Raw genomic sequence first — 21,560 nt, forward strand, 5'->3', positions numbered from 1 at the left:
ACCTATTCCTTCTCTATTGCAGGAAGATTCTTTTACCACTGAGTCACCAGGGAAGCCCATACATATACATAGAAAAATGATTACAACAGTCAAGTTAATTATCTATTATTCTGCTTGCAGAGAAGAAAATTAGAGAGTCATAATTTTCCCCTCCCACATATATCTCTATTAAGTATGTAAACTATTGTAATATTGTATACATTATAATTAGCTACTGTTTCTGACTAGGACTCCTGGAAAGCAAGATACATGTCTTATTTATGATTCAAGCACTGAAATTAGTGTCTACCACATAGCAACTACTCTGAAAACAATTACTGGATGACTCTCCTGCCTACAAGCCCAGGCCCCTCTAATCCCCTCCAGCCATCTCATCTCCAATTAAATAAGCTCCAATTCCTCTTTAATTCATAATTTATTTTTGTCTAAATCTCCACTGCTTCCTTCCTATTGGCATTCTTGCTCAGGCCACCCATCTGAGTCAGTGCCCTGCTCCCTATCTCCTCGGTCTGCATAGCCCTACGGGTGAGGGTCTGCCCCCAACACAGCCATGCTGAGTCACGCTGAGTCATGCTGAGGCTTAGGGTATGTGGCCAGATGTTCTCAGCCCTGCCTGTTGACTGCTATCTGGGTCCCCAGCAGGAGGCTTACAGGACAGATGACAAAAAAGGAGAAGTACACTGCCTGACTGTGACTCCACCCCAGCCCGCATCAGGAGGAAACAGGGATACTGAGGCAGAATGTGACATATCCTGGAATATGTTCCCTTTGGATTTAAAGTGTATTTCTGGTTGTCCCATAGATGCCATCAAATGATCAGTCATTGTTCATCAAATATTCATCTTTCAGGTAGTCTCCCACAGCCAGAGCAGAAAAAGAAAGAGAAAAGAAGAAAACCTTATAAGTACATGCATCAGTTCAGTTCAGTTCAGTCACTCAGTTGTGTTTATGGACTTTTAATTCACAAAATAAATAAAATGTGATCAGAGTAATTTGAAGCATGAAACCTTTGCTAGTGAAGTCCTGATTCTTTCTTATGTGTTATATAACCCAGGACAGAGCCCTCATAAACTGTTTCCTCCTATATATAAAGATGTGGCAGGGCCGGATGACTACATAATTTTTCCAGATCTCACCTTTTAAAATTTTCTTAAATTTTTCTTGTGGTTGTGCTGGAATCTATTTTGCTGCCTGGAGTTTTTCTCTAGTTGCAGTGAGGGGGGCTACCCTTCATGGCAGTGTGCGGGCCTGTCATTGCAGTGTCTTCTCTTGGAACACACGCTCTTGGGTGCACGGGCTTCAGTAGCAGCAGTGTGTGGGCTTCAGTAGTTGTGAGGCAGGCTCAGTAGTGGCGGCTCACAGGCTCAGTAGTTGTGGAGCACAGGCTTAGTTGCTCTGCAGCATGTGGAATCTTCCCAGACCAGGGATCAAACCCATGTTATCTGCACTGGCAAATGAATTTCACTGTGCCACCAGGGGAGTCCTAGGTCTGACTTTTTAAGATTCGACATACTGCACATTCACTTTGCAGGATTCTGTGGATATAGACTAAGATAGGATGAAAGAGGGGGGATTGAAACTGGAAAAGGAAAACGTTCATCATTTTAGGGCACCCGTGACATCTGCTGACAAAGGGCCTGTGACATACTGGACAGATCTGGCTGGGAATGCCACCAGGGAAACCTTGACTTAAGGAACCATCTCAGGCCCATTTGGTGCTACTGCTATCATGGGAAAATGTTTTACCTTCTAGGCCTCTGATTAACACCCAAGAAGTGCTATCACTCTTCATGTCACTTTGGCTAAAATTTGGATGTGTAAACACACTCCAGAGGTATCTTCTGATTTTCCTACCTACGTATCCACCATCTTCATTTTATTTATTTAATTTTGGCTGCCCTAGTTCTTCATTGCTGCATGTTGGCTTTCTCTAGTAGCGGCAAGCAAGGGCTACTTTCCAGTTGCGGTGTTTAGGCTTATTAATGTGGTAATTTTTTGTGGAGCACAGGCTCTAGGATACATAGGCTTCAGCAGCTGCGGTGCATAGGCTCAGCAGTCGTGGCCCACGGGCTTAATTGCTCAGTGGCATGGAATCTTCCTGGACTGATCAGGGATCTAACCTGTATCCCTTACATTGGCAGATGTTTTCTTAACCATTGGACCACCAGGGAAGTGCCACTATCCTCAAGAATTCCGAGGCAGTTAGTGTGATGAACAAAGGAATTGACGAAACTCAACATAAAGACTCTGCTTGTCCAGGTTTCAAATCCTCCCACACAGATACTCACATTCAGAGATTAGCATGTACAAGAGCATGTGCAGGCATGCACATACATACACACACAAACACCTCACAAATTACACAACCTGTTAGAAAATCCACTTGGCATTACTTTAAATATTTATTTACAGGTTGAGCCCTCGCTACCACCACCCTGGTGTAAGACAATGTAATCTTCACCTGGATGTTTACTGTAGATTCCTAACTGATCTTTCTTCTGCCACTGCTCTTAATAGCGTCTTCCCAATATTGCAGCCGAAGCACACTGGTAAAAATGCAAATCGTGTATGGTAATCTCTTTGTCCAAAGTTCTCTGATAGTTTCCTGCATCATTCATAAAAAAGTCAAATTTCCTACAAAAATAATTTCCAATGATAACAATTGCTAATATTTATATTGGCACCTACAGACTTCCTCTGTGGCTCAGTGGTAAAGGATCCACCTGCAATGCAGGAGTCACAGGAGACTCATGTTCGATCCCTGGGTCAGGAAGATCCCTAGAGGAGGGCTTGGCAACCAACTCCAGTATTCTTGCCTGGAGAATCCCATGGACAGAGGAGCCTGGCAGGCTACAGTCCAAGTTGCAAAGAGTCAGACATGATGGAAGCAACTTAGCATGCATGAATGCATACATATGCACCTACCTCTACATGCATACAAAAACATCAGTGGAGTAATGCCAAAAGAGGTAATGCCAACCAACACCATTCAGACCTCAGCAAACAGGACCTTAATTGAATTAAGGTCTAAATTGAAATTTAGTTAGTTTCAGAATGTAGTCCATTTGTTTGTAAATTGAGATTGACTCTTGAAGACATATTCTGGTTGAACTAAAAGGCACACAAGCCTAAAAATAGAAATCAATGTACTTATTTATTAATTTACATTGAGATTTATAACTTGAATATATGTCTCTGTGAATAATACATGCTTTCCTTATATCAATCAAGTAAAAGTAGAGGAAACAAACTGTTACAAAGCAAGTAGCTGGATTCAGTCATGCAAAGGAAGCATCTTGACAGTAAGTTCAGACATGGCTTATTTATCCTTTTCATGGGAAAGATAGATATATTATGTGAGGTTCAACATCTCTAGATTCTAAGCCAACAGAACAACCTTCTTTTTCCTTTACTTTACTCGTTGGTCAATTCTCTAATGATTAACACACTTTTTTACACATCAGAACATTCCAGAGATTATAGTTAAAAGTTTCTGGCCTGGGAAGCCTTCTTTTTCTTTCAGGTGATTTTGCATCTATCTTTTGTATTTAAATTAGTTTTCACAACTTTTTATACTAAATTTATTTTTAATTGCAACTAAGATTAGAGTGAAATTTGTCCCTCTGGCTTTCAAGGTATTGCATGTTATCTAGCCACTGTAGCCTTCATATTTTGACAGTACTCACCTATTTATAAACATACACACACACATATATTTTACACAGAGCATATTGACCAGGCATTTCTGAACAGTTAACCATGCAAAACCCACAAGCACAAACCCATAACCTCTTTCACTTATCTACTTGTATGGAAATGAAAGACAGAGTCTTTGAAAGTCTTAAGAGAAGCACCCTGGCTTTCATTGTCTTTAGCTGGTCCTCTCTTTGCCACTCCTCTCTTTGTGTACTCCTAAGCCCTTATCTATCCTCACAGTTTCTGACCCACCCAGCTATCACCAGCCCAAGTCCCCAGAAGGAGGAAAACACTGGATCTGCCTACCTCTGTTAATTGAAAACAAAACAAGTAAAATAAATGCCTCCTCAAGTCACAGAAACCATGCGAACACATAGAAGATGAAGGAGATGGAGGAGAAAATGAGATAGAAGGAGAAGGAGAGGGCTACAGGAGGAAAAAGAAGAAAGGGAAGAAGAAAGGGAAGGGAAAGAAAAACAAGAAAACAAAACAAGTGCAGGAAATAATTGGTGACATTAATGCCTGAATGGGGCTGGAGTAGAGAGAAGGGTTACAGTAGCTTGTTGGTCTAGGAGCCTAAGAAGTTTTCCTTTCCCTTAGAGACACCTCAGACTCAGTAAGATAGGAGTTGTGAAAATTTGGTTTCAGAAAGAGCCCTTCTGGGGCTAGAATTAGCAAAGGTTGAAAGGGGCTTGGGGCTTCCCATGTGGCACTAGAGGTAAAAGAACCCGCCTGCCAATGTAGGGGACTTAAGAGATATGGGTTCTATCTCTGGGTCGGGAAAATCCCCTGGAGAAGGGCATGGCAACTCACTCCATTATTCTTGCCTGGAGAATCCCATGGACAGAGGAGCCTGGCAGGCTACAGTCCAAAGGGTCTCACAGAGTCAGAGACAACTAAAGAGACAGCAAAGCCCAGCACAGTATGTAAAGGGACTCGGGAGAGGAGCGATCACTAATGGCCCTCACTAGACCATAGAACACAAACGATCCTAGTTTCTCACAGTTCTTCATAGTGGATGATCTTGGTGATGGGTGGGATCTAACCATAGTCATCACTGCTTCCATTTAAGCCTTGCTTAGTTTCTAAATCTCAAATCTATCCCATTTCATATATGTGCAGATTTTTTATTCAAGAGACATGCTATGCCATAGATTCAGTACCCAGTGTCTGAAATATTGAAGATAATATGACTAGGAAAAAAATTAGTCATTAATCTTTTAGAATTCAAAGTCACCAAGTGAAGGATTTCCCACTTTTAGGATGCAGAATTCTAAGCCCTATACCTAGAATAATCCCATATGAATCAACTCTAGATAGAAATATAAATATTATTTTATGTATCATAACATTTGAACAAAGTTTGAAAATTATTACTTGACTTCAGCCTTGAGTAATATCCATGAGATATGGACCAATGAGTTATGGTAGTGCAGTAGAGAGAAGAAAGATTAGCAAGCACTGGCTCCAATGAATGCTTCCCTGGTGGCTCAAATGGTAAAGAATCTGCCTGCAATGCAGGGGACCCAGGTTCTATTTCTGGGTTGGGAAGATCCCCTGGAGAAGGGAATGGCTACCCACTCCAGTATTCTTGCCTGGAGAATTACATGGACAGAGGAGCTTAGAAGGCTATAGTCCATGGGCTCCAATGATAGTCTCATTCCTTCTAACTATTCAGAGTGGCTTTAGTTCATTGAATATATTAGGTAATAGTATTTAAATTGGACATAAAAATCCTGGAATTTCTCAAAAATTTAATCATAAAAGTAAATGAAGGCAATTTTGCATAATGTCAGAAAACATCAATGAAGCCAAGAAAGTAAAGTTATAAAATGGGAAAATGAGAAGTTTATGATTTTCCTAGTTGCCAGATTCCAGCTCTTTACCTTCAAAGTTCATTATGTAGACAAGTGTGTAATAACTCGCTGGTTATGGCTTTTCATTCTCTCTTCCTAGTGAAGATTCTTCTTGCTTAAATAACGTACACAGGCATCTCTGGCTATGCTTTAATCATAGTGCTCCCAGAGGTCCATCAGCTCATTGATGTCTGTGCTGTCAGCCACAAACATAAAAAAATCCCTGGGAGAATAGACCCAACTGGGGTTCAGATTCACCTTCAACCTTTGTGGGAGCTGATGCATAGGCCCTGTGCTTACAAGCAAGAATGTTGCCTTGCTAGTAGTTATGGTCTATTTTCTCATTCATTGCAATTATTAATATAATAGAAGATATTCATTGGCTTGCTCCCTGGCAGCCATTAGAATTTCCAACTACGAGTGGCACCCAATTTATTCTAGGATAATGCAACACTTAATAGGAATTTTGATCCTATCTATTACTACTATAAAAAGATAAATTCAGATTATAATGAAAGCAGACTAATTTATAGTCTCTCTAATCAAGAATACTAAGCACTATTTTTTTGTGCCTTCAGTGGTTGAAAAACCCTGTTCATAAATTTCCAATTTTAAAATTGAAAATAAAAAAGAACACATTTGTAATGAAGAGTACCTTCTGAAGTATTTTTTTTTCTCAGCTAATACTATGAAAAAATATAGTGAAATCATCTATTTTTATCTATTAATAATTTATAATTTATATAATCCTCCATACTAATAGCACCTAAAGATAATACATTCTTTGACTTACAGCATTAGTATATATGTCATATTTAGCTAGAAAACTTAAATAAAATATTTTACTTTACCTTGCTAAAAAGAGGCATCTTATATTTCTTAGCATCCTGCAAAGAGTTCACCAAAGTACAAATGCTAAAAAATTCCCTAAGAGGCAAGAGCTAGTCTTTATCAAATTTTGAAATTTCTTTTAAAATGTCCTTTTTATTTAAATACCTTTAGAAATAACATTTTTATGTTAGATACACAAGGTATCTGTTAGATATACACTATGATACAAATTTTCACTGAGACTCAGGGAAGTACAGATACCCAGGCATAGAGATATTACAGAGGAATAGACATCTGTATGCTGAAAGTAGTTGATTCATAAACCTTGTACTAAGCTACAGACATCTTGTCTTTCAACCCTATAACTTTTCTTAAAATCTTTTCCCACAACGTTTAGTACTAAGAAGGCAAGAGATGGGCCAGATCCCTGGAGGCAAGCCAATTCTGTTCTCCAAGGCTGTTTCTGGAGAAGGATGTACCTGAAGTAGGTATGAGGGAGAAGGAGGAGGCCCAACTCCACATTCTGCGTTTAGGAGAGGACTGGTGTCCACACTCTGGAAGGAGCATGGCAGGTGCTCACACTGTCTGCTTCAGGTGGGATTTGTTTCCCAAACATTAAGTCCCCTACATATGCATAGGTTCAATTCTGAGAGTGTGTCCATAAGTCCGGTTTGTTCCTAGATCCAACAAAGTTAACCTAGGTACCCAAATAACAAGGCTTCCCTGATGTCTCAGGCAGTAAATAATCCACCTTCAATGCAGGAGATGCAAGAGACATGGGTTCAATCCCTGGGTTAGGAAGATCCCCTGGAGAAGGAAATGGCAACCCATTCCAGTATTCTTGCCTGGAAAATCTCATGGATGGAGGAACCTGGCAGGTTACAGTCCATATCATCACAGAGTTGGACATGAATGAGTATGCACTCAGTTAACTAGCATAATCAACTAACATAAGCAGCTATATAGTACTGTACTGTAATATGTTTACAATACATTTTACACAAATAGATAAAAAACAAATACAAAAAATAAAGAAAACATTTTAAATCTTAAAGTATACTATCTTGAAAACTATAGTAGTACAGTGCAGTAGCTGGCATACAGGGGCTGGCATTGAGTGAATAGGCAAGAGGAGTTACTGCCTGGAGGAGGGAGAAGAGGTGGGAGATGGTAGAGCTGAAGGATCATCAGCACTAGGAGATGGAGAACAAGCTGCAATTCCACTCACACCTGAAATTGATGGAACACATGTTCACATCTTTGAAAGTTTGTAACTTGAAGGTTCATATATGGGGCTTACTGTGTAACTGAATCACTTTGCTGAACACCTGAAACTAACATAAAATTGCAAACCAAATATAGGAAAAAAATACTCTTATTCACACAAGGGCTATTCCTCACTGAGTAGCCAGATATTTCTTGTTCTTTCATTGATCTTCTACTTCAGTGATACTATATCTGCTCTTTTGACCTAGAATTGTGTCATCCTAGGTTAGGTAGTCTAGTCCAGGGAGTCTTTTATTTTTCTTAAGGGGTAGGGGTGGAGCTAAGAAATACTTGTGAAGGTCACAGCCCAGTGAAACTGATCCACTAAAGGCTAACTTTTAATTTTACAATTATAGACTGCTTCTCCTCCCTCATTCTTTACCATCATATCAACAGGACTCCAGTAAAATAACAGTGGATTGCAGCTGAAACAGTTGTAAGGGGCAGAATCTATTTCATGATGATGTGTTCTTAGGGAAGTGTACAGACAACAGGGACATCAAAATACAAAACAAAGCAAGGACGCTAGAGAAATTTGAAGTCTCCATCACTGATGGATTAGATAAACATTAAACATATTCCAACTCCTAGTGTCTCGTATCAATTCATCTATTCCTCAGTGTGATCACAAGTCATGGTTTTAAATAATTTCAGACTATTTAGCTGCCTCACTGGTATAAATAAGTAGAGAAAACCAGGAGGAACACTCAGGACAATGTCTCGAGTAGACAGCTTCCTCCCATGTTGTCACAGAGAAATGGACAGAGTTCCCTGGAAGCACAGGAGGAAGCTTATTCTACCTGTTCTCTCTATGAATATCCTTTGGATATTTTAATTTGGGATTGAGTTCTTAGTTCTACTGTAGATCCCTTGCATTTCCATTCAGCTTCATGAAGTAACCATATATGTGTTTTTTTGTTTGTTTGCTTTTTCTCCCTTGGAAAATTAAAATCCAGATCTTGGCTATAATCCACTCCTTAAGCGAGCAAGAACTGATTGATTTTCTTATCTACAATTTATTTTTTATCTTGAGTGTGTTTTTGTCACACTCTTACCATCTCACCATCCTTAACCAATAATAAAATGGTTTCAATAGAACTCCTTCCTTGTCTGATGCTTAGCTACACTCCATGAATCATTCTGGGAGAAGAAGAATGGGAAAGATGGATGCCATCATGGAGGATGACATGGCAAGAGCTAACGGGAAAAATGGGGAATGAGTGGAAAATAGTGTTGAGCATGGAGGAGGACCTAACAAAAGAAGGATGCCTCAGGAACCAACACGTTATCACACACTCAATATACATCTTCCTTTCTGGCCATCAGCTGACCTGACTCCACCCCTGAGGGACACAGCCTAACCTTGACCAATGGCTTCAAAGGACAAGGGGGAGCAAGAGGGCAGAAGTTCAGCAGTAAAGAATAAAAGGCCACAGCATCCAGCAGCAGCACTGACTTGCTTCTGATGCTTCTGTGGTCACCTGTAAGCTCCACGACTTGACATCATGGTGCATTTTACTGCCGAGGAGAAGGCTGCTATCACTGGCCTGTGGGGCAAAGTCAATGTGGAAGAGGCTGGAGGCGAGGCTCTGGGCAGGTAGGAAGTGGACTTCATGGGGGAGGATGGTGAATATGAGCCTGGAAAATTGACCAGCAAATTCTTCAAAAATTTTCAAGTCTCTTATTTTCCATCTGCTGTGTTTCCATCTCATAGGCTCCTGGTTGTCTACCCCTGGACCCAGAGGTTTTTTGACAGCTTTGGGAATCTGTCCTCTGCCTCTGCCATAATGGGAAACCCCAAGGTCAAGGCCCATGGCAAGAAGGTGCTGACCTCCTTTGGAGAAGCTATTAAGAATTTGGACAACCTCAAAGGTGCCTTTGCTAAGCTGAGTGAGTTGCACTGTGACAAGTTGCATGTGGATCCTGAGAACTTCAGGGTGAGTTCAGAAAGTGTTCATGTGTTCCCTTTGGCTTTTTACTTTGGAACAATAATGGAAGTTGAGTGCTTTATTGGAAAGACTAGCAAAGATCTCAGAAATTGTAGATCAAACTAAGTATTAGGAGGACCGACTTCCAGTGGGCATACCAAGACAACTTTAATTCAGGACTAGTGACATAAAAATCTTCAAGCAGTCTTACAGTGCATGCATGCTAAGTCTCTTTAGGTGTCAGATTCTTTGTGACCCCATGCCTGTAGCCCACCAGGCTCCTCTGTCCATGGGATTCTCCAGGAAAGAATACAGGAATGGGTTGCCATTTATTTTTCTAGGGGATCTTCCCAACCCAGGGATCAAACCTGTATCCCTTACATCTCCTGCATTGGCAAGCAGGTTCTTTATCACTAGTGCCACAATGCTACAATGAGCAGCCTTAAGTTTACTTAAAAAATTTCAGGAACTTCTGTCAGAACTGGATGTATTTACCCCAGAGAATACCAAAGAATAGCATATTTTTTCAAGAAGAAATAAAATCTGGATTTTGATAGATGAAGTCTGATCTCAAGGAAAGAGAAATATTTTATGTGTTTCCTGATAATTGAAGTTTAGGAAGATTTTTGGGAGAAAAATTTTTGTTCAGATTGTCTGAAAGAAAATTAGACCAATTTCCTATTAAATTACCCATCAATATTGTGACTAAGTGGAGGCTTATAGTTGCATTGATTGGAGGCTTTACCAAACTCTTTCTAGGAACCCATGCATCCTTGAAATCCTATGAATATAAGAATTAGAGATAGGGAGAGAGGCAAATAAAAATAGTGAAATAGGAGAAAGGCAGTGGATATAGGTAGACAAATATTGAATGGAGGGCTTATAGAATTTAAATTAAACTGAAGGACTAGCTCATCGGATTTTATTATATAGATACAACCCACAGAGCAGTTTAAGATGTGGACTTCGGAGTGGGTGTAGGTACTAAGCCATTATTTTATGCAATTATTTAGGAAATTTATACTTGGCATACTTAATTGTTGTTCTGTTTCTCACCCAATAGCTCCTAGGCAACGTGATTGTGATTATTCTGGCTACTCACTTTGGCAGAGAATTCACCCCTGACGTCCAGGCTGCCTGGCAGAAGCTGGTGTCTGGTGTTGCCACTGCTCTGGCCCACAAATACCACTGAATCCTCTTTTCAATTCACCATTTTGTGTCCCCAGCACCTTCCTTCTGCCCATGGGGACTGGGGTTTGGCCTTGAGGACCCAGCTTCTGTTTAATAAAGTACATTCTATTCAGTGATCAAAAATTAACATTGTGTCTTCTCCGTCATTTAATCTTGTGCTAAAGGAGAAACAGTTCATTAGCTGAAGGCTGGGTAGAGACATAGGAAGAAATAAGAGTTCTTTGAGAAAGAAGCATGTGGGGAACTCATAGTGGGAGACAGACATTCTGGTAGGGTTCAGGATGATTGAGAGAAAGCTAAGGTGGGGAAAGATGTTTTCTGGGGTGGAAAATGTTTATTTTAGTGGTTGGGGACTGACTACCACAGGGCAGTGTGGCAAAAACTTACTGTATCAGGAAGGCAGAACTTGTAAGTGGTATCTGAGAAAAAACAAGATAGTTTTATGGTACATGTCAGAGAGTTTGCAGAAAAAAAAATAAAAGTTTTGTAGAGATTCATCATCTAGACTTAAGTTACTATTTCAATTTGCTCTAATGTACATTTCGACTCAACTAAGTTGTCATATATCTTATGAGATTAAATTGGAGACAAGGAGATGAGCTGAGGGATGACTGAGAATTTTCAAAAAAATCTCCATGAACCAACACTAATGTACCCTTTTCTAAAGGATTTCACTATGTCCTTACAAAGCCAAAGCTAATACACTTGAAACCATTCTGCATCTTATTCTGATTGAATGTAAAGTACACTAAAATAAAATTAAAGTTAGGATAGTATATAAATTGGGGGGAAAGGAGGATGATCAAGACTTCACATAGGAGATAAGATACTAACAAAGTCTTGAAAGGTTGTTGCTGAGCCATGAAAGATGCTGGGATTCTTGGCCTCTGGAAGAGAGGAATTCAATCCAGGGCCCAGAGCTTTTGTGTGATAAAGTTTTATTAAAGTATAAAAGAGATAGAGAAAGCTTCTGACATAGAAATCAGAAGGGGGCAGAAAGAGTACCTCCCTGCTAGCCTTAAGCAGAATGTTGTATACCTATCAGCAAACTGTTAGAAAAAGTAGATGTCTGAAAACTAAGAGTGGCACCAGACCCCTCACCCACAACATGCATTTTGAGACAACATTGGCACCAGGTGAGTCATCTCGGGCCATAAAACAATTGACATGAGTCTTGAAGAAAGGCAGGTTTCCAACTAAATACATAGTTTCATTAACATCGATTAAGAGAACAATGTATGAGTAAAACATACAGGTTTGTTGAGCCCTTATTGGTTCTGAGTCTTAAGTGGAACCAACTTGAAGAAAAAGCCTAGGATAAATACATAGTTCATTAACATAGCTTAAGAAATTTCCATAAGAAAAACACATTGGTTAGCTCAAGGTTTGAGAAAAATTAAGTTCAGATGGAGCCAGGTGTCATCATGGCAACACAGAATTTTAAAAGAAACCTCTTTTCAAATTTGTATAGAGAAGGAGAAAAAAAAACACAAAAACTAACACTTGTAGTTTGTTTCCTCCTGCAGATTAAGAGAGAGAGAAAAATTGTCTGACACTTGCAGCCTGTTTCCCCCATTTGGACACCCCTGGCCTTTCTGCCAGTTATCCTCTCGGTCTTGTAGTCTAAAATTAGCCAGCCAGGGCTTGGTAACATGCATGAAAATGGCTCTCTGGAAGTGGAAGAGAGAGTGAGACATAGATAGAGGATTAGGAAAGACTAAATAATATAAAGCTTTGAACATAAAAATAAAAATTGCTACTATGATAGTAGCAAGAGTAAACAATAAGTATTCTAAGAACTTTAAATGACTCAAGGAGTAGGATTTGGAGGGGGCAAGTAATCTGCTTAATTCACACAAAATGAATCTAAAATTGCAGAGCCTAGACATGGATGCTAATTGAGGAGAACAGACATAATGGCCTCAATCTAAGAAGAGCAGTGTGTTCATTTGTGTCTGACTTTTTGTGACCCTATGGACTGTAGTCGACCTGTCTCCTCTATCTATGGGATTTTCCTGGCAAGAATGCTGGAGCTGGTTGCCATTTCCTCCTCCAGGGGATCTTCCTGACCCAGTGATGGAACCTGCATCTCCTGCTTGGCAGGCAGATTCTTTACCACTGAGCCACCAGGGAAGCCCTGGAAGAAGATCAAGGAGGTCTGCAAAAAGTGAAGGAAGAGTGAAGAAGGGGAGAGTGAAGAGGACATGTTTTCTGATTGGCTAGGGTGGATGAGAAGGAAGGGGGTGGCAGCAGATGAGAAAACTTACAGCCTGGTTCTAAAAAGAAGAGACCTGCAATGTCCTGGGGACTTCATGTAAGAGAAGTATTAACTGAATCGTTCTTGAGGGAGTTACTGCCAGATTGCTCAGGGAATCATGAGCTCCAGACTTTGAGTCAAACTGTCCTCTGGAGGATTGGCAAATTTAGCTCTATGAGGCATTCATTTTATTGCTCCCACACATTAATTGCAATATGTCCTGTGAATTACCTTCTAATTTGGCTTTTTGTCTTTGCAATAGGGGCTTCCCTTGTGGCTCAACTGGTAAAGAATCCACCTTCAATGCAGGAGACCTGGGTTTAATCCCTGGGTTGGGAAGATCCCAATAGGGCTAGGAGACCAGTGATTACCTTGTTGCAGACTGTCAACACACTGGTGTCTCTGTGCTCTGTTGCCTATTTATTGATTTGACTGCATTGAATCTTAATAATGGATGGGAGATCTTTGTTGCATCTCACAGGCTTAGTTGCCCTGCAACAAGTGGGATCCTAGTTCCCCAATCAGGGACTGAACCCATGTCCCCTGCATTCTAAGGAGGATTCCTGTCCACAGGACGCCCAAGGAAGTCCCCCATTGCCTCTTATTATGCTCCTAAACAGAATAAAGACAGGCTCTCCATGGTACCAAATCTTTTCACCCAGTCAGTCAACAAATGAGAGCAATGTACTTTTTTTAATCAATCAATCTCTTTTTCATCCTTCTTGCCTCTCAACTATTATTCTGACTCTGAATATCAAAGGGTCAAGGATGGTGATGATGAAGGAGCAGGCAAAAGACACATTCTTCATCCTTTAATGATCTAGGTTTAGATCTAGATTTCGCCAGTTCAGGAAAATTTAACTGAAAACAAAAACATATAATTTACACACACATGAATGTGCATATATTCAGGTCTAGAGGACTCAAATTTTTAATAGGTGAAAAGATGTCTAGTTATTGCTGATGGACCATAAAAGCCAGCTGAGAAAAATAATGTGATAAAACAATTATCTGGGAATATTAATCTAAGAGTCACAGGGTTTAGAGATTGTCATTACCAGGTTTAAAATCCTATAATGGCTTCTTACTCCCTATCACTGAAGAGAAATTCTATGTTACTAGTTTTATGCTTTCTCTGCAACAATATTTTCCGCCATTCTCACTTTTACTATTTATATACCAACCACCCCAGCCCATCACTCATATCTCTAGCGTACCAGATGTTTGTTTTACATTCCTTAGAGATTTGGATCCACTATCCCAACTTTTGGGACCTCTATCCCAAAACCCTCCACTGACATATTTTTTCTTTTCGTTCTGGGCTGCCTCAACTATGACCATCTTAGAAAGACTTATTCCTGACATAATTGTGTCCCTCTCCTATTATGTCCAGATATTAATTTCCTTCATAGGAAATGATAATAGCTCAAATTATTTGTTGATGGGTTTACTTGTTCATTTTCTGTATCTTCCATCCCAAAATTAGATAAAGAAGAAAGTTTTCTGCTTTGTCTATCTCCAGTACATAGAGCAATTATAGCACAGAGTCATTAAACAAATAGTTATTGAATGAACATTTGAGGACCCATGGGAATGAAAGCTTGAAAAAACATTATAGTTAATTTTATTTAAAGTAAGAAACATAATGTTTGATCAGCTGTCCTGAGATGGAATGTGTTTCTCAGAGTATAATCAAGGACCCTTGCCTGGCCTTTCCCCAGTGTTGTCATTTATACTAATGGGGAGCCAGCCCTAACACCTAAGAACCTGCTGCTTTAGTTTGAATTTGAACATCCTGCTAGCTCTATGATTTGAGGTGCATCACTTAAAACCTTAAGCTCTCATTCACTGATTATGTTTATCAAAGTCTATTTTGTGAGAATTAAATACATTAATATATCTCATATCTTTAGTTCACTACTTGGAACATAAGCTCTCTTTATCTCTTTCTCTAAAAATAATTGACTTTATAACTTCTATCTTTTAGTGGTACTATTTATTTATCTATAAACTCTATCTATATGTATTATATATGTATATGTATTCATAAATATATGTGATCTTTTGTTTCTAGTGATAATGCTTTTAAAAAAATAATTCAGCTATAAGGATAGTCATCATTATTGAAACTGATTGAACTTTGGTGGAAATAAAAGATCATTTTGTGAGGAAATGGAAAATTCAAAGCCTAAACTTGAGGAATCAGCAAGACAGGTCTACAGGAAAGAGAAGAGATGAGTCCAAAAACAGAGGGATGATAAAGAAACAAGGATAGCTATGAGAGGTGAAACATTTGGAAATATTGAGATTGAAAGGAAAGAAACTTCAGAAGACTGAACTAAGACCAAGAGGTAATGCATTGGGACCTAAAGACTGCTTTCAGAAGTCTAGAGGGGTTTGTTTGGACTCTATCGACTTTTAGAAGAAACCTATATAGAGATGAGGAAAGTGTCTACTGGAAAGTATAACTGTATGAAAGGAACTGTGCCTTTACTCATTATTTTTCACTTTTCCTCTCCTGGAGGCAGAAAAAAAAATGCCAAGGAGAAATGCTGATGTAGCATATACTGGCTCTGTACAAGGAAAGTACCTAGAGTTCACAAATATATTGCTAAGGCTATTCATACATTAGGGCTTCCCGTGGCTCAGATGTTAAAAAATCTGCCCTCAATGTATGAGACCTGGGTTCCATTCCTGGGTTGGGAAGATCCCCTGAAGGATGGCATGGCAACCCACTTCAGTATTCTTGCCTGGAGAATCCCCATGGAGGGAGGAGCCTGGAGGGCTGCAGTCCATGGGGTTGGACATGACTGAGTGACTAAGCATACAGCACATTCATACACTGGCTGAGCATTTGTACAGAATTGTTTCTAGACAGCCATTTCAAGTTTGCATCCTATAAATCCAGAAATGGGATGAAATGTCTCTGAGGGAGGAAAACAGCTGGAACACGTGGGCTGGAGTGAGTACAATAATAAAGCTGTGAGTGTTTATTTTTAAGCCCAGAAAATATGAAGTTGATGATGCTAGGAAGATAGGGGGAAGGAAATCATGGTCAAGTCCTAGTCTAGCAAGGGGAACAAACTAGCTGTGCTTAGGGACAAGGCAAGGCCCCAAGCTTTGCGGGAAGTTGGTATCACTGGGTTCTAAGTGTGAGCAGAGAGGCTGGCCTGGAACTCTCTGCTCACTCTGCACATCTGTTATCTCTCGCCACCTCCACAGCTCCTGGAAATTGTGCTAGTGGTTGTCTTGGCAAACCATTTTGACACAGAATTAACCCCCTTGTGCAGGCTGCCTGGAAGACGATGGTGACTGGACTGGTGAACACACTTGCCCACAAGGCGAGGGCCTCACCTCTCTGAGGGCCCTGCCCAGTAGTAGAGCATCACCAAAGAACAGCTTTATTGTTCTAATAATAATAATAGCAACAACAATAGTAGTAGTAGCAGTAATGCTCTGCTAAGAGTCTGTAATTGTCCTCAGGTCTGCTTTTCTCATATGCTTTTAAATATGTGAAAACCTTAGGGATTCTATGTTGAACTGTATTTTAGGGGACGGGGGTGCTCACCATTCAATTTTTTCATAACATAGAGATTTCTGCAGAAAAATTAAAAACAGAACACCAAAGGGATGTGGTTGGGACATACACTTGGGAGAAACATACACTCATGAGTTACTCCAGTTAAAGATATGGGAGCAATCTGGTGGGAGGGGAAGGGTGTCAAGGGACAAGAACTTCTTAGGACCAGGTAATTAAGTGGGTCTGAAAATAGACTTTAGTGAAGGCAAAGGTTCTGGATGTAGGTAGAGTACCAAAGTAGAAATAATTTACAGGAAAAGTAGCTCAGGTGTTAAGATGGCAACATCCAGGCAAGGATGTCATTCCATTCTAAGAACACATTTTCTAAAAGCAACTGATCTGTCACAGCCCTTGTAAGGAGAGACTCAGGATGGGTGGGGTGGAGGCCAGAGCAGGGGATACCTCTTTTCAAAGTCAACTCCAAAGAACTGGGCCCTGGGCTTTACTAAGGAACTGTCTGGTTAAAGTGAAGAGAGCTGCCTAGGGAGGTTAATTTTATTTTCAGGACTGGTTTTGTTTTCTTTTTCCTTTGTTTTTTTAAAAAATATTTATTTGTATTTATTTATTTATTTGACTCTGCCAGGTCTTAGTTGCAGCAGGCAAGATCTTTGATTTTCTTTGAAGCATGCAGGATCTTTAGTTGTGGTATGTAGGATTTGCTTCAAGAAAATCTAGTTCCCTGACCAGAGATGGAACCTGGGGACCTGCACTGGGAGTTGGGAGTCAGCCACTGGACCAACAGGGAGGGAATGTTAAATTGATTGTTGCCATGAGGAGACACATGTGTGCAGATTGGCTACAGCATTTCAAGAAAGAGAGACCATTGTAAACTGCTCAGAGAGAGGGACTGTCTAAAAAGGGTGAGAGAAAAACAGGAGTTAGAGGTAGCTTCCAGAATCATTGACTGCTTTGCTGAAAAGATGGGCAGTTATTTCCCAACATTCCGAGCTGCAGAAGCCCCTGAGTCTGGACCTTGCAGGGGGCACATACTCTGCTGAAGATGGGCATCAGGGCCAAGAAAGAAAGGACCCAGAGCCACCACTGCAGGCCAGACCCCAGGTGAATGTGAGTGAGATTCCTGGCTGTGGTCACAGTTTCCTCTTCTTTCTTTTATTTCTCTGACCTCTTTTCTTGAAGCAAATCCTTTTGACATTAATCCAAACTATTTTCTTTATATCTCTGTACCAAAGTGCTCACATAAATCAATGCTCACAGATCCAGTCTGTCATGGTAAACAAGCTTCCAGAAACAGCAAGTCTTATCCACATTTTACAGTTAGGTCTTTTCCAGGCTGAATAGATAAAAGTGTCTCACTATATCAAATAGAAAGGATTTATTTTCTAATAGTAGAAATTCAGCTATTGATATAATACCGTGGGTTGAACTCTAAATTTTAGAGTACCCATGTAAATACACAAGCAATGAAAATTGTTTTTTTATTTTATATACATATATTTGTAAGAGTGATCTCAGGGAGAAACAAATCAGCTTTCTAGAGGTCAAAATGTGGGAAAAACAAATTCTGAAATAAAATGAATAATTCTGTCTCCCACTAGTCTTGTAAATGCTTATGTGGATGCATGAGAACAAAGTACCTTAGGTCACAGTGGCAGTGGTGTGTGGAGTACTGTCAGTGAAGGTTGCCTTTGAATGATTATATATAAAGAAAAGTCACACTTGGCCAGGAATGTGAACCCAGCATATGAGACAACTTAGTTCATCCGGAGCCACTGCCAAGGAGAATTCTTATACTCTCTTCATTAAACACAGAAGCACCTATTCCCCAGCATTCAATGGTGTGTTCTCTGATAGGAATGCATAGATACATGTCCTGGCCAGAGACACTTTCCATATAATCAGAGTGAAAAAAATTATTCAGACAAGTGCACTTCGTACTGACAGAATTCAACAACAAAGGGGTGATGTTAAATTCTTCTCTAAATTACCCAGTTCTTACCTATCTTTTGTCTAAATTGATGCTGGATTGGGATCATTTTTACTTGGTCATGAGAACTACAAAATATGAGCCCCATATAAACTTTAGAAGCATTGGTAACCCAAGAAGAGCTGTGGCCTCTTCTATTAATATACCCTGGCTGAACAGCAGAACAGTGTCTTGTAAACACCTGACACGGTGCTCACCAGAGTTCTAAATGTTGCTTTTCCTAATTCTATGCTTCATGGTCAGCCTACTGGTCACTTCAGGAACACTGGTGGGGATTTTGAGATATGAATTGTGCAGTAGAGGGCAGGGGGGGAAAACAGCAGAATAGCCCTGATAGAGCCACCAACACTATCAGAGACACAAATGTCCATCTTGCTGACCCTCCCTTGCCCAAGTCCCACCCCTGGTGGTAGCTCCCCACCTTTGACCAATAGTCTCATTTTATTGGGGGAAGGAAGGACCTGGGGACAGGAGATGAGGAATAAAAGGCCACGCAGTGAAGAAGCAGCACAGACTTGCTTCTGACCCATTAGGCTCACCAGTAAGCTCCCAGACACCATGGTGCATTTTACTACCGAGGAGAAGGCTGCTGTTGCTAGCCTGTGGGCCAAGGTGAATGTGGAGGTGGTCGGCGGTGAGAGCCTGGCAAGGTAAGCACTGGACACAGGTTGGACAGGATGTAGAAAGGCAGAAAGTGTTCCAGAAAAGAGGGGCTGGTTAGCTTTCTTACATACTCTGACTTCTCATCTGTTCTGTGACTATGATCATCCCATAGGCTCCTGATCGTCTACCCATGGACCCAGAGGTTCTTTGACAGTTTTGGTAACTTATACTCTGAATCTGCCATAATGGGCAACCCCAAGGTCAAGGCCCATGGCAGGAAAGTACTGAACTCCTTTGGAGATGCCATTAAGCACATGGATGACCTCAAGGGCACCTTTGCAGATCTAAGCGAGCTGCACTGTGACAAGTTGCACGTGGATCCTGAGAACTTCCGGGTGAGTTCTGGGCATGTCTGTGCTTTGTTCTTTCATCCAGGTTTCTGTGCTGCAGTTATAATAGCGAACACTGACTTAAGTCTTAAGCTATCGAAATATTTTTTGGAGGTAATATTTCAGAGAAAGGCTTGATTTTGATAGATTGTTCCATAGGTCAAAGGTAAGACCAAGTAATTACTCTATGACTAGTGGAAGCCACTGGCCATCTGATAATTCTGGAAAAAAAAAAATGTGAAGAACACTAACCAAACTTGAGCTATATATTTTGGCCTGGCAAACACAAATTGAGCCAATGAAAAGAATATCTTGACTTTGATAACTGAAATTTTCTATGAAAATTGATGAATATATTTCTGCATGGTTTTTGAGTTTTGAGTCAGGACTAAACAGGGCAAAATAAGAGCAACTTTTCAGGGTTTGGGCCTCCTCCTCTCATCTCCAGCAATGAAGAAATGTTCTTCTATACAAGGTGCTGGATTTTTTGTCAAGCAGGTGCCCAAACAATCTGAATGTATGTAATGTCTGATGACAAAATAAGCATATCAAGTCCCCTTTCAGCACTATAATCTTACTTTTAAAAAAAGGAGAGAAACAATCCATAGCAATGCTCTCTGGTTGGAAGCTGACAGAGAAAATGGTAGAAGGATATAAAACAATGGGGGTTCAGGCTGGGAGTCACTGAAGCTAATGTCAAGTCTATAATGATGCACTTTTGTGGGAAGATGGCCTTGGAAGCTGCTCAACCTCTTATGAAGAAAGAAATGGATGTTGCATCTATTTGCTGGAAGGGCAGCTTGAGATCTTCTCTTCATTATGTACTATCTTCTTTTTATTCCCAGCTCCTAGGCAACATGATATTGATTGTCTTGGCAACCCACTTCAGCAAGGAATTTACCCCGCAGATGCAGGCTGCCTGGCAGAAGCTGACAAATGCTGTGGCTAATGCTCTGGCCCACAAGTACCACTAGTTGCCTGGCCAACCATGTGGGTGCCTATCTGAGGGCCCAGTGTCCCAGTATTCATTCCCTGAAGACAGAGGGAAAGAACCCTGATTCCAGACATAACTCCAATATAATACAAATGAAATAAAAGTCATGGTCTATAATGAATGTCCTTGTATTTTTTATTTGTTTTTATAAGTTTATTCAGCTAAAAGAAAGTATTCTTATTGGAACTGGGAATACTGGAAATTGAGAGTTTGTGGAGGTTATAGAAGGAACACTAATTAGATTCTATATGTGTAGCTTCAATGGGTAGTTAATCCTAGGAGGGGAAAGTAGACTCCAGAGGTGGACAAAGTCTTTAGAAAAAGGAAAGAAATGGAGTTACTTTTGAGAGATGCAAAATGATTGCTAATAGTGAGTTGTTAGGACACAAAGTAGGGTTACCTGAATAGTTTGTAATTTGTATAAATTCAAGATAAGAGCTCTTTTGGGACTTCTTTTATTTAATATAAGAATCATATTTTTAGTAGTTATTAAGTGCAATGAAGATGGTACTTTTTAGACATCCAGTCAAGGGATCTACTTTCAACTTTTTCCTTGCATCTTCAATGGTACAAATGCTATATTACTCGGGAACTCTGTGTCCTGGAACACATTTTTAATTCTACTAAGGCTTTGGTAGAGATAAAGTCTATTTATGAGGAAAAATGACAAATTCAAGATTCGTCCTGTTAGATCTAATTGTCAGAAGAGAAATTGGCCCTGTAAAAACAGTAGGGTAGTATAAAATCAGAGAATTTACTAGGGAGACCAGAAACATCAGGAAAAGAAGCTATTGTTGCATGTAAAAAAAACCAGTGAAGTTTCTTGCACAGAAGAGTGACATAATGAATAGGATATTGTAGCGAAATTGATCCACGTGTGTGTATAGGCCTGACAAGGCAGAATCTACCCTGAATATGGGCTTAGGAATTGGCTGAGATTATAATAAAGCAATTGGTAAAGGACTCAACTTGACAGGAACAATGGAACTAAGAAAAAAGACAAAAAACAAAAAACAAATATAAG

At 40.1% G+C, this 21,560-nt stretch overlaps 2 protein-coding genes across 2 annotated transcripts; both read left to right on the plus strand.

Annotated features, from left to right (window-relative positions):
* Positions 1 to 9,057: 9,057 nt before the first annotated feature.
* On the plus strand, positions 9,058 to 10,895 carry LOC122695681 (hemoglobin subunit epsilon-1). The gene is made up of 3 exons (XM_043905790.1): positions 9,058 to 9,246; positions 9,364 to 9,586; positions 10,641 to 10,895. Exons 1-3 carry the CDS (start codon positions 9,155 to 9,157, stop codon positions 10,767 to 10,769), a joined length of 444 nt encoding a protein of 147 aa, XP_043761725.1. The 5' UTR covers positions 9,058 to 9,154; the 3' UTR covers positions 10,770 to 10,895.
* An 8,163-nt stretch (positions 10,896 to 19,058) lies between these two features.
* LOC122695694 (hemoglobin subunit epsilon-4) lies at positions 19,059 to 20,562 on the plus strand. Its single transcript, XM_043905792.1, has 3 exons — positions 19,059 to 19,200; positions 19,326 to 19,548; positions 20,388 to 20,562. The coding sequence occupies exons 1-3, from the start codon at positions 19,109 to 19,111 to the stop codon at positions 20,514 to 20,516; spliced, it is 444 nt and encodes a 147-aa protein (XP_043761727.1). The 5' UTR covers positions 19,059 to 19,108; the 3' UTR covers positions 20,517 to 20,562.
* The last annotated feature ends 998 nt before the right edge of the window (positions 20,563 to 21,560 follow it).

Source organism: Cervus elaphus, chromosome 1 (assembly GCF_910594005.1).
Source record: "Cervus elaphus chromosome 1, mCerEla1.1, whole genome shotgun sequence".
In the NCBI taxonomy this organism is placed as follows: domain Eukaryota; kingdom Metazoa; phylum Chordata; class Mammalia; order Artiodactyla; family Cervidae; genus Cervus; species Cervus elaphus.

What these genes read in the sequence shown, in the direction of transcription:
- LOC122695694 (XM_043905792.1), top strand. Translation starts at nt 19,109, where the DNA reads ATGGTGCATTTTACTACCGAGGAGAAGGCTGCTGTTGCTAGCCTGTGG. An exon ending in GGCGGTGAGAGCCTGGCAAG is followed by an intron (nt 19,201 to 19,325) that starts GTAAGCACTGGA and finishes ATCATCCCATAG; the next exon opens with GCTCCTGATCGTCTACCCAT. An exon ending in TGGATCCTGAGAACTTCCGG is followed by an intron (nt 19,549 to 20,387) that starts GTGAGTTCTGGG and finishes TTTTATTCCCAG; the next exon opens with CTCCTAGGCAACATGATATT.
- LOC122695681 (XM_043905790.1), top strand. Translation starts at nt 9,155, where the DNA reads ATGGTGCATTTTACTGCCGAGGAGAAGGCTGCTATCACTGGCCTGTGG. An exon ending in GGAGGCGAGGCTCTGGGCAG is followed by an intron (nt 9,247 to 9,363) that starts GTAGGAAGTGGA and finishes TCCATCTCATAG; the next exon opens with GCTCCTGGTTGTCTACCCCT. An exon ending in TGGATCCTGAGAACTTCAGG is followed by an intron (nt 9,587 to 10,640) that starts GTGAGTTCAGAA and finishes CTCACCCAATAG; the next exon opens with CTCCTAGGCAACGTGATTGT.